This window comes from Micropterus salmoides, unplaced genomic scaffold, assembly GCF_014851395.1.
Source record: "Micropterus salmoides isolate LMB-PRFRI ecotype aquatic unplaced genomic scaffold, ASM1485139v1 Ms_hic_scaffold_1721, whole genome shotgun sequence".
NCBI lineage: Eukaryota > Metazoa > Chordata > Actinopteri > Centrarchiformes > Centrarchidae > Micropterus > Micropterus salmoides.
Genome location: NW_024040842.1, coordinates 8,891 through 22,226, shown reverse-complemented (window position 1 = coordinate 22,226; position 13,336 = coordinate 8,891). Strand labels below are relative to the sequence as shown.

General features: G+C 40.9%; 1 protein-coding gene across 4 annotated transcripts; it reads right to left on the bottom strand.

Annotated features, from left to right (window-relative positions):
- Positions 1–205: 205 nt before the first annotated feature.
- LOC119908266 (kelch-like protein 8) lies at positions 206–10,063 on the bottom strand. Of its 4 annotated transcripts, none has more exons than XM_038725978.1 (12): positions 9,974–10,063; positions 6,282–6,501; positions 6,026–6,087; positions 5,249–5,414; positions 4,712–5,032; positions 4,274–4,460; positions 3,847–3,990; positions 3,263–3,374; positions 2,810–2,978; positions 2,563–2,722; positions 1,937–2,138; positions 206–1,235 (listed from the first exon to the last, which is right to left on the bottom strand). In XM_038725978.1, exons 2-12 carry the CDS (start codon positions 6,477–6,479, stop codon positions 1,112–1,114), a joined length of 1,845 nt encoding a protein of 614 aa, XP_038581906.1. In that variant the 5' UTR covers positions 6,480–6,501; positions 9,974–10,063; the 3' UTR covers positions 206–1,111. The 4 variants fall into 4 exon arrangements, with proteins under 4 accessions (XP_038581906.1, XP_038581909.1, XP_038581908.1 ...); XM_038725981.1 differs by having other exon boundaries at positions 4,883–5,032; XM_038725980.1 differs by lacking the exon at positions 9,974–10,063 and adding an exon at positions 8,136–8,425.
- Between the last annotated feature and the right edge of the window lie 3,273 nt (positions 10,064–13,336).

The following is a 13,336-nucleotide window of genomic DNA, read 5'->3' as shown; positions in this document are numbered from 1 at the left end:
TGTCCCTGTCAGTTGAACAGATCTCTATACAATAATGCAAACTGAAGGAGGACTGGAGAGGTGCCCTGTATTGCTCTGATCAGTCCTTGACTCTTAAATTCTGAGGTCGAGGTAAAGGTGGCGACTCAGGATTCAGCAGGCAGTTGAACCAGATTTGCATCTACACCTTCCTAAAACGGCTGGTGCACTTTTTATTTTATTTTTGGCACTTGCAGTTAAATTCTTCAGATCCATCACCTCCTCACCAATGGCTGATTTGTCCCAATCGGCCATAAATGATTGTTCAAACACAATTACAGGCAAATTCCTAAAAGCTGGCATACGATCCAGCTCACTGCAGCTGGAACTGCTGATTGAATGATGTTGAAAAGCACCTTTGAAAAGTCTAACTGCTCTAACAGATACTTCTACTTAACCTGGCATAAGATCGAAGGAATCTTGGAAATGTATTTGACATCTTAACATCGTATTTCAGATTAATTGATTATAATGTTTTTGGACACACTGCACCGCAAACAAGGTGTTGAATGCAGTGTGATCACATCTCTGTGGATAATGAAAACAACTGCAGAGACAACGAGTAAACCATCTTTAAGAAGAGCCCGTTGAAAAGCTTTCCATACAGGCCCCACTATACAGTCCCCGTTCATAATGTGCACAGCTAACCTAGTAGTTATGAACCCAAACACACTTTTCATTCTCAAGATGTTAGTATTAAATACAAGGCGTGGCTAATATTTTCCCTTAAAAAACAAAACAAAAGTCAAACTATGTCAAGGCAGTCAAACAGAAGAAAATACAGTACAAAATACTACATCACTGATTGCAAATAACACCAGCAGGAGTCAAGGAGAACGTGTCACTTAGTCAGAGAAGACCTCATTTGTCAGATATGCACGTCAAGTCAGTAAAATCTCCCTACTATTCCTCAGTCACTGTGTGCAAACTGAACAGCTTCAAGCCGACGTTCATACAGTGGCGACAGCAGCTGACGGCTGCCGAAATAACTCACTCATAACTCAGTCATTGTCTGTGTGCTTGTGCAGTGATCAGGTCTGACGGCAAGACCTGGCAGTCAGTCACCTGGGAATAAGCGGGGTTGGGCGGGCGGTCACATGCAGTTGGCCACGTTGCTGGAGCCCTGGCCGACGTCCCTGATCTGGCTGACGTGTGACGAACAGACAGCCACTCCGGCTCCGGCGCGGCAGTGAGACACCGAACCCACCAGCTCCCATCTGAGCAGCAAACACATACAAGTCAAAACATAGGAAGAGAAGGAGGACGCGGTAGAAGTACTAAACAATACAATTTGAGCAAGTAACTGCATAATAAAAATGATTTCAATTAGAGCAATTACTCAAGTATGTAACAGGTTGAGCCTTGTTTCAGCAGGTAAGTCACACAAGCTTCAAATGTAGACTTCTGCCATTACATTTCATCCAGATTTGAGAATCTTTATTGAGCGTTGTGTTGCCAATACGGCTTAATGATACTGAAAAAAATTCGCCATTATTTTGACTGACACTGCAATTTTTGCAGGGATCTGTACCAAACAAGTCTGTAGAGTATGACGTGTAGGCTACGACATCTCTGCAGCACGACAATATTTAATTTAAAATAGTTTATAGTATTTTTTACACACCTAACAAATATTGAACCTCCTGCGATTTGAAAACTGCAGTAGGCCATTCGCAATTTCAAAAAGATTTTGATTATTGTTCAGCCCTAGTTGCCAACGGGGGAATGTTTATTCAATTTGCTTGTGTTTTCATATAAATCATCTAACAAGAATTGAAGGCACGGTGTTGTTAATCTCAGCTCTTAAATTATTGCCAAAACACAGAGATCCCTTGTCCCTTATTAACTCATCCCAAATCCCACCTCAATACCTTAGAAACACATCACATCACGCAGCCCTCATTCATCTCCTGCTCACCTGTTCATTCGTGGCTCAAAAGCTTCCACAGTGTTCAAGTAGATATTCCCATTGTGACCCCCGACCGCGAACACTCTTCCCATTACAGTGGCTACCCCGACTCCCCCACGTGGGGTGGTCAGCTCAGACACGTACTCCCAGCGGTGCATTCTTGGGTCAAAGCGCTCTACAGAGCTCAGGGGTGAGTTGTCATCAAAACCGCCTTTAGGAAAGACGAGAGACACTTATTCAAAAAACGAAAGTACCTCCTACGATTCTTAGGTGCCTTTGTGAAAAAAGCTCAAGGGACAAACATGAAACTGGCATGTAACCTGGCAGACAACACGCTTAGGTGTAATGATTGCAAACGCTCATTTGCTTTATGTAGGATTATGCTGTTACTAATGTAACAGACAACATTAATGATTTCATGCATCCATACTAAGCACTTACACAGCTATTGACAAGGCAAAATGCCACAAGACATTTTAATGAACCCTGAGTGACTGACTTGTGTATAAAATTGTAGGAGGCACGTGACCTGGGTGTATCAAAAAAAATGCAAATGCAGACAAAATTCTGTACTCAAATCAACAATATTCAAGTGATCAGATCTGAAGTGTTCTTTGTTCAGTTATTCCTCTCACCCACTACATAGAGGCAGCCATTGAGTTTGCTGACTCCATTTCCAGCTCGTCGCTGGCCCATCTCGCTGACCTCTATCCACTTGTTGAGGTGTGGGTTAAACCGCTCCACACTAGACAGCGACGCCACCCCATCGTTCCCTCCCACTGCGTATACAAAACTCTGGCAAGGAGAGGGTATAGAGCAGTGAAGTCCACAGTAGAGATCACATATCAGTCACAATCAACTGGCTTTCCTCCACAGTGTTACCCCCAATGCCACGGATCCCACTCCTCCTCTGGGCGTGTTCATCGGCGCCACAGCGCTCCAGCAGTCACTTTCGATGTCGTAACGCTCCACATCGTTGAAGCAGGAGTTGTCATCCAGACCTCCAATAGCATAGATAGGACCACCAAGCGCTGCCAAGGCTATACCCCTCCTGAGAAACACATACATCCTTGTTCAAAGCAGTATTTTTGCTGTTTACCCAATACTTTAAGCATAGCAAAAGCATACAGCAGATAGTAAAAGGTACACCAGACGAAATGCATGTTAAGGTATCAATCAGGCCTGCTCCTGAGCATGTAAGGGCTGAAAAGAGGACCAATTTTTAAGTCAATACTAAAACTTAGAAACAAAAAAAAAATTTCTAAGGCAATACGGAAATCAAAATTTAGCATCAACAGAAACACAAATCAATCAAATAACTGTGTGTCTGTGTACCTCTTGGTGTTCATGGAGGCTTTCATCATCCACTTGTTGGTGAGGGGGTCAAACATCTCCATGTTGCCCAAGTGCTCGTTACCATCATGGCCCCCAACAGCATAAACCTTGCCTAAGGAAAGCAACGTCAAACAGATATGACGTTGACTGCAGTACTTTTTTACAAAGATACACGTTTTCATTTGCTATGTTGCAATACTCTATTATACTGTACACTTTTTAAGTGATCTGTGATCCAAATATTTCATTTTCTAAATTATATTCAAAATTCAAATATTAGAAAAAAGCTGTATAATGCAAAACAGATTAACACCACAACCCACATAATCTACATGGGTCAGTTGAACCAATTCGTCTCTAAAACAGTTTCAAATAATCTGAACATTATAACCTTCATGAGAGCAAAATTTATTACAGAACTGTTGTATTAGACTGCATTCGTTTTAGCTAGGCCTACCTAATAAACTGACTACTGACTGTATAATATATAAAGTTTCCCTGAGCTCTTCTAAACACAAATGCTCATCTTTCCACACCCCATCTTTTACTGTCTATAGTGTTATTATATATGTAACCCTTCTTACCTCCTACAGATATTACACCCACGTGACGCCGTCTGCTGTTCATTTCAGGACCAAAGAACCAGCTGTTCTTAGTGATGGAGTAGCACTCAATACTGCGAAATGGGTCACCAGAACCCCCACGGCCACCCACACAGAACAAAACCCCTGAAGAAGTGTCAGGAAAGAACCAAACGTTAGCACAGTGAGAGAACACATGTCACACTTAAGCCTACAGATGAAACACGAAACTATATATCTACATGACAAAGCAGTTATTACAATTTTTATAACTTTGCTTATGTTATGAAGACGAGACTAAGCATATAACAAACATGAAAACCTAGAAAGTCATTTGGTTTTCATGAATGTAGCTGTGTATTTTTTAGGATGATGAGGAAACATGCTGAATGTTAGTAAAAAATGCCCTAAAATCACTAGTAAGTACTACCTGCAGTGTGTTTCCTGGGTATTGTACGGACTGAGTACTCAAAGTCCAGCACCACCTTGTTGCTGAGGTGCAGGTGGTAGTTCCTGGCTTCGTCCATCAGGTCGCGACAACTCAGGTTACCTTTGATCATCTCATCCTTAGCTACTGTTCCAGTCAGGAACTCTACAGGCAGCAGGGGGAGGCGCACCTGTAGGAGAGACCATACACGTTGTGTTGTGGTTGTGTAAGTGATTACATAAAGCTGTGAACATATGTGTAACACTGACACTAATTTCACTCACAGTTATGTAGTTTAACCTTCAGGTAATCAGCGTAATAGGTCATAAAAGTCTTAACTTCACTAGAACACATACTGAAGCTACTTCCAGTCATGAAACTTTAGGAGATATTAAATTCAGGAAGATAGACCCTTCTCATTGAAGCTATGCACTCTCTAACCTGAGACATGATCTGGTCCAGCCAGGCCTCGTGGTGCTGTGGGTTTGCTTTCAGCCATTTCACTGCTGCATTGTACACCTGTGTCTCTGAGTGGATATTGAGCTCACTGGAGGACAATAATGTGCGTAAGTGCTGGGGAGACACGCATGTAAAGTCCTCACACTCCACTACCTCGGTGAAGTGCTCGCAGGCATAGCGGTCGGCCATATCCATCAGGTCCACACGATTGTGGCTCTCGGCAAAGGTACGAACTGCCAGGCAGTTGGTGGGGTGGAAGTGGGCCTTCATGTACTCACAGCAGGCTCTTGCCACCAACTCCACCTAACAGATTGAGGCAGTAATAAGGCAATGTTGCAGATTATCTCAATGCATTACATAATTACATTCTGTTCTGTGTAAAAATTGTCATTTTAAATTGATAAATAAGAGTTTGAGCATCACTACACTTCAAAATTCAGAACCCACTTAGTTCATGTAAACTAAGGAGAACAAAGCGCCTGCACAACTTGTTGACTGATTGTACTTGTGTGTCTTTACCTGAAGGATGCAGGCAGCATAAAGCAGTGGCTGGACATTGTCCACAGTTAATGTGAGTTTGGAGGAGTAGGCAAAATGCACCAGGTCCTGGATGGCATCACCATCAAAGTCCTTGATCTCTATCAGTTCCTGCTTGGCCTCGGACATCTCTGACAGGAACATGGCCCTGAGGGAAGAAAGAGCAACTTACACAAGAACAAGATGTAACACCTTCCACAAAGCTTTGTGTTCTGCAAACATAAAATAAATTTTGTCTTTGAGTCCTTAAGGGACTACGCCACTGGTTTCTGTTCATTAAGTATGGAGGCCCAGAGAGTACACTTCCACCCCAACTGACAATTGATTAGGGCAGTCAATCACTATATTTTAGTTGACATTTTATGTTTTTTGTTATTTTGTGCTAGTACTGTCTTCTCTCTTTTAACAAAAATAACATGTGCTATCATGCCCAACTATTGTGCAGGCCTATCGTATGTAATGTATCTATCTAAGCATCTTCATACAAATGATCTAAACAGAAATGACAAAATTCTGTGTTTGATTTTTTCATGACATTGGAACCTTGTGTTCAGGCTCAAGACAGGCTTCATTTCTGTATGTTTAGTCAGAGCAAAAGGTGTATCTGGGATATTATATTTGGCTTTTAGAAAACAAGCTAGAGACTAGTGTGATTGATTAAATCATTAAGAGATTAAGAAAAAAACCCTCTTATCTGTTGGTGCTGTACTGAAAAATTGCTATATAGGTCTTCCTCAAAAAATAAAACAACAAATGTACCTGAAGTAAGGGATCACACAAGCCAGCACTAGCTTGTGGCATGGTATCAACCTACTGCCAACCTACAAAAAGAGACAAACACAAAATACATGTTTGAAAAAACAGGCAACAAAGCACACCTACATACAGTATCAATAAGCTCACTGCTTATTAATTTATTTATGAACCGGACATGACTGAAAAATCAACAAAAGATCAGTGGAGGCAATCAAATCTAGTCAAATCTCGTTACTTGAGTCTGGACAGGGTGACCTACCTTCAGCGTGACGTCACAGAGCTCTCCTACTTCGTAGAAATGCCTGAGGGAGTTATGAAAGTCCTTCCAAGCCTCATGAGCCTCGAAGACAAAGGACCCATCAGGCTCGCAGTCTGCTTTTGAAGCCTTGTTTCCAGGCCGCTTCTCCTTGGACTTCAGCTGCTTGGCATGGTCTGGCACCACATCCCCTGGTGCCATAGCTGCCTACAGGAAACAACACCTAAAAGACAGATTAGAGGAATTTTACATTGAAGCACGAAGAATTGCTTACAGAATACATCTGGAACCATATAAAGACAGCGGCAGATATGGGTAGGTATTATGGAACAAAATAATATTACAATAAATATCACAGCATGATCTCCATATTGAAAATTTGGTGCCATATTAATTTACTGCCATATCATACGGTAGAAAGTTACACACATGTTCATCCTATTAAGTCAAATGTTCAAAAGAACACATGCACTCAAGTATTTAGGATCTCAGTCACCAACAGACTTTGTTCATATTAAACTACTGGTAACTTACTTTTTATTTCTTAATATTTTACACTGTGCTGTAAGATTTACTGCCCTGTTTTTGGGGTAAGATGTTTCTAGAATCAAATATTACTTGCTTCTGAAACTCAGTTGGTTTCTCCTCTCTCCTTCATAAGTACTGAGACCAAGTCTTCACACGGCCGAGCAGAATCTCTAGTATAGTTCTCTGCTGTCTGGGTCGAAGTGTGTCCGGGCAGAGCCAAGTGGGCTGAACGTTTTTTCTCGACTGTTTTGACTGCCTTCAGGTGGCTGAGTAGAATTAAGCTCTCTCCGCTGTTTTGACTGTTTTTACCAAGATTGTAGCGCAAAGAATCTGGATTCACGTTGACGATGCTGAATTAGAGGAAATAAATATCTTACAAGGTTTGACCAAAGATGGGAAATCCAAAAAGCAACAACGGAAGTTAAAAAGCCTGATTATGTAATGTAATGTAACCCATTAGAATTATGGGTGAACAAACAGGTTTACCGGGTAAATTAACCTGTTTATATTTTCTATTTGACTCTTGTAATTGTATTTAGATGTCTTTTTTATATTTCCCTATTTTATTTTTATGTTTTATGTAAAGCACTTTGAATAGCCTTGTTGCTGAAATGCGCAATACAAAAACTTGCCTTGTATATTTAACTAAAATTCTTGCAACTAGTGGTGGAACAATTATTTTAGATTGTTGACTCACCATTTCAGTCTTTTTGTTTTAGAAGCCAAAATTCATTCAATCATTCCCTGGTTCCGAACATCTCATATGTGAAGACACGTCTCCTTTCTCGGTTGTTAATTGGATATTGTTCGGTTTCACGACGTCTTCAATTTTGTGAACTTGTGATTGGCAGTTCTCAATATTCTCTGACATTTCATCATCTAAAAAGAAATAACTGAGGATTTGGGAAAAAATAGACAGATAGAAAAGATGTACTGACAATAAAAAAATTGTTGCAGCCCTGTTTAACCCAGTACCATTATGAGGAGAGGCTGCAAATAGTAAATATTAGAATAAACTGAATGAGCCGATCATTAGCTATAATAAAGTCAAATTATCACTGCCATTGACTGTAGCATGTAAGAAAAACTTGACTTGAATGGAGGAAACAAAAGGGAAATTGGTGTTGGAGGACATCGCCTGCCAGCTGAGCAACTTTGATCACTATTCCTCTCCTTTTCAGCGTCACTTACCCTTTAGCCTACTCGTTCAGCAGAGATTGGAGCCAAATGTGGAAGAAAAAAGGAAAAACAGGACAAGCAGATACCTCCAAGCTAAAATGGCACACCACGAAGAAAAACCAGTGCAATCAAACCCATAAAAATTCCTACCTATTGGTGAATCTGATGAAAAATCTTCACAGCTGATGTCAGAGAGAAAGCAGACAGCCAGAGGATAAAGCTCCACCCACACCTTACAGATGATGCAGAGTCTCTTTTAAGCTATGTCTCTGTCACTGAATAGACTCAGTGTATCGCCCCCTCATCGCTAGTCCTCTCAGCTATAAGAGCAGAAACATCAAGTCCCATCACATGCACTAATGATCAAAGGCTCTCTCGACTTCTGTTCTACTTTTTATTGGCTCGTGGATAGGCTTCCTCTTTGGAAATGGTCTGATTACTCAACACATGCAGGGACTTTGTAATATCCACTTAATTCAAGACAGATTCAGGATCCGCTGGAACGCTTTCATGGCCTAAAGATTATAGCATCACCATGTTGTATTATTTATGACGAGTGCGTTAGTCAATAATTTAACGACAGAGATGTATTGCACAACTACTCCACTCCACCCAGTACAAACTGAAAAACAATTTGTGCAGACAGCAACCTCTTGCTAAATTCATACATATTTTTTCTATGCATCTATGTCCACCATACAAAAGGAGTCTCACAAAAGCAACCAGCATACCACTATACCATCAGGTACAAAAGAAACACAGAAGAAGAGTGTGCACTCATGAAACCTACTGTTGTCATGTCAAATTACTTCACCCACTCATCTAAGAACACACCACAGCTACACTAGTAGGTAAATGCTTTGTCGCCATGGTCTCTCTAAGATCAGAGTATTATGACAGTAGAGTTATGAACATACTAATGAGCATCCTGTACATTTAATTACTATATTTCCCTCACCACCTTTTAAGAGATTAAGTATGTGGCAGAATGCAATAAAAGAGTGGTACATTTCAAGGAGACTATTTGTTTTATCGTCAGCTGGAAGCATTTCACATTTATTTCACCTTTAGACCAATCATGTAATGTATTTTTCTGTGCGCTTTTAAAAATATTTCATCTATCCTAAGCTATCAAATCACACAGGCATCTTAAAGAATGGTTTTGTACCCATCTATATATACACATATGTACTGACAGACACTGCTTGCTGTCTAAAAAGTAACATTAGTGTATTGCACAAGTCTAATCTTTGGTCCTCCTTTACCAAACTAGCCCTTGTAGCTCTATTGTGTACCAAATATAAATTGAATTAAAGTACTTTTTTGGAGGCTTTAACAGGTAACTCCTAGACAACATAACACAAAGAGGGGATATGAGGGATGCAAATATTTGAGATAAGACACCAGCTCTACTGCTACTAAGCTGTTTGATGTAAACGACAGTTGGCACCTGCAGATGTTACCTGAACTTATATTTTATGTGTCTCTAATATTTGGGTACGACACCAAAACATACTCTTATTTATCACAGCTACGTTAGCACATAATATCGGGCATGACAGATAAGAAAAGCTGAAATACAATCGTCAACATCAAACACACGTCAAGAGTTTATGAACATGAGCTCGGGTTATCATGGGGATAACGTTAACGCAACGTTATGGAAACTTTAGTTAATGTTGCCGCATTCCATTTTAACATCGTATTTCTAACGTTACACCACGTTAAACCAGCTAAACAAAACGACACTGCTCTAAAGAAGATGATGAAGCTATCTAGCGTAATTTACTTGCTTAATTGTTAGCTTGGTTGCTAGTAACAGTAACTACCAGGCAGACTAGCATCCGTGCGAGAGCTAATGTTAGCTGACAGGGAACGGAACGGATTTAACCAGGAATTTAGAGAAAATACTAAACGCAGAATGGCATACATCCCTGTAAAACATTAGGTAATTGTTGTGTTATGTCAACAATATTAAATTTAGTTACCTCATGTCGCAACAGGAATTAAGATGCCGGCTTCATTGAGAGGAATGTTTGGTATTAGCACGTTTGTTGTGATTCCAGGCGCTTCATGGGTATTGTAGTTTTTACGCATTACCTGAACTACAGCCAAACGTCACTAGTTAAAAGCGGACAGTTTCTTTCCAGTCACTTTTTTAGTTCTGAAGCTGATCAGTGCGACAGCTTCACTTGTCTTATTTTGTCTTCTGCCTCACTGAACAGAAGTTCTAGCAAATAACACGGACATGTTCAAAATAAAGCACTAGGGTATGTAATGTGCAAAGTAAGGAAATGTTAAACTGTAAAATTAGGGCCCGAGCACGACCGTGCGAGGTCCCTATTGAAATTGCTCGGATTATATTTTTAGGGCCCGAGCACGACCGTGCGAGGTCCCTATTGAATTTGCTCGGATTATTTTTTTTTTTTTTTTTTTTTTTTTTTTTTTTTTTTTTTTTTTCTGCAAAGTAGGCCCAAATGACATGGCCTAAACATACTCAAAAACTCACCAAAATTTGCAAACATGTCAGAACCGGTGAAAAATTTCGTATTCTACAAGTTTCGCACATGGGCGTTGCAAAATGACTCACTAGCGCCACCTAGAAAATTGGAAAAAATTAGCCCCTCGTTCACGTTCAACCTACATCTACGAAATTTTCTGGGGACATGTATCATGTCAAGACGCACAAAAAAGCCTCAAGAACCCATAGCCTAAAGTCAACAGGAAGTCGGCCATTTTGAATTTTATGGCCATTTTTGGATGATTTACACACTTCGTACTTTAACGAACTCCTCCTAGGGATTTAGTCGGATCGACGTCAAATTTCTGCTGTGCCTTCTAAAGGCATTGACGATGAAAAGTTGTGCTATTTGCGAGTTTTCGTCAATGGGCGTGTCCGTGGCGTCGATGATTCGCTATGAAACAGGAAGTTGTTGTAACTTCAGTGTACATGCTCACATCTGGACCAAACTGTACATGTAGGATGAGAGTCCCGCCCTGAACACATGTACATGCCGACATTCACCCACAGTCATAGCGCCACCTGCTGGCAATAGAAAGTGACCTTTAACGAAGCAGCCCCCGCCGCACGTTTCACCTACGTGCACGAATTTTCTGTGGTACGTGTATCTTGTCCAGACGCACAAAAAAGTCTCTTGGAGCCATAGCCTAAACCCAACACGAAGTCGGCCATTTTGAATTTTACGTCAAATTTTGGATGATTTACACACTTCGTACTTTAACGAACTCCTCCTAGGGATTTAGTCCGACCGACCTCAAATTTGTGCTGTGCCTTCTAAAGGCATTGAAGATGAAAAGTTGTGCTATTTGCAAGTTTTCGTCAATGGGCGTGTCCGTGGCGTAGCGTCAAAGATCAACTCTTCGCCATGACACGGAAGTTGTCGTAGCTTCAGTGTACATGCTCACATCTGGACCAAACTGTACATGTAGGATGAGAGTCCCACCCTGAACACATGTACATGCTGATATTCACCCACAGTCATAGCGCCACCTGCTGGCAACAGGAAGTGACTTTTAACGAAGCAGCCCCCGCCGCACGTTTACCTACGTGCACGAATTTTCTGTGGTACGTGTATCTTGTCCAGACACACAAAAAAGCCTCTTGGAGCGATGCCCTAAAATCAACAGGAAGTCGGCCATTTTGAATTTTACGTCAAATTTTGGATGATTTACACACTTCGTACTTTAACGAACTCCTCCTAGGGATTTAGTCCGACCGACCTCAAATTTGTGCTGTGCCTTCTAAAGGCATTGAAGATGAAAAGTTGTGCTATTTGCAAGTTTTCGTCAATGGGCGTGTCCGTGGCGTGGCGTCAAAGATCAACTCTTCGCCATGACACGGAAGTTGTCGTAACTTCAGTGTACATGCTCACATCTGGACCAAACTGTACATGTAGGATGAGAGTCCCGCCCTGAACACATGTACATGCTGACATTCACAGACAGTCATAGCGCCACCTGCTGGCAACAGGAAGTGACTTTTAACGAAGCAGCCCCCGCCGCACGTTTTACCTACGTGCACGAATTTTCTGTGGTACGTGTATCTTGTCCAGACGCACAAAAAAGCCTCTTGGAGCGATGCCCTAAAATCAACAGGAAGTCGGCCATTTTGAATTTTACGTCAAATTTGGATGATTTACACACTTCGTACTTTAACGAACTCCTCCTAGGGATTTAGTCCGACCGACTTCAAATTTGTGCTGTGCCTTCTAAAGGCATTGAAGATGAAAAGTTGTGCTATTTGCGAGTTTTCGTCAATGGGTGTGTCCGTGGCGTGGCGTCAGAGATCAAGTCTTCGCCATGACACAGGAAGTTGTTGTAACTTCAGTGTACATGCTCACATCTGAACCAAACTTTACGTGCTTGATAACTCTCCCACCCCGTTATGGAGGACCGATCCTGACACAGCCAGAAATAAATACAGAAATAAATAAATGCTCAATAAATAAATAAGCATCCAATTAAATACACAAAAAAATAAAGTAAATAAATAAATGTAGGTAGTAATTAAATTATACAAGGAGACATAAATGTTATATTTTAATTAGTGCCTTTACTTATTCCCTTTGTTATAATTACCTTATTTGTTTATTCAACTTTATTTATTACTAATTTTTTTAATGTATTTATTTATGTGTGTGTTTTAATATTTTTGTCTGTTTTATTCTTCCTTTGTATTTATTTACCGTATTTATTTCTGCCTGTCTTTTTTAAATTTTTGTATGCATTTCTGCCTCATTATGCAAATGAGGAGGGGCTGTGTCTCAAGGGGTCATCTTCTCTGCTATTGGTGGACCAGTCAGACTGGAGAGCTCCTACTCTGCCTGCAGACATCAACGATCTTGCCCCTCACACAGTCAGATGGCTTCCTTCAGTGCGCTGAGGTGTTTAACAACTCTGAAGACAATACTACCAGCAATGTCTTCCTTCTCTTTTCACGTAGATGCTCCGACAGACAGTGCTTTCAGTTTGCTGCATGCATGGACACAGAACTGCGGTATAGGGAGAAGCACACGGTCAGCTGGCTGCAGCTAAATCTGGAGTGCACTCGTATTCAATTCTGTATGGTAAATTCAGTTTTAACGGAGCAGAGCGAGCTGACAGGCAGAGTTAGAGACTTTTTCTGTCCGTTTCTCTCTTTACAAAGACGCATGTTGCAGTCAGAGTCTTCTGAAGAGGGCAATGAAGTCTCAGTAGTACCGATGCGAGCACCATACAACACAATTTATCAAATTACACAACGGATATACAGTATGAAAATAAGATTGATTGGATTATACTCACAGGAAGTATAAAACCTGTTACATAAAGTAACACAAATGTCAGGGAAA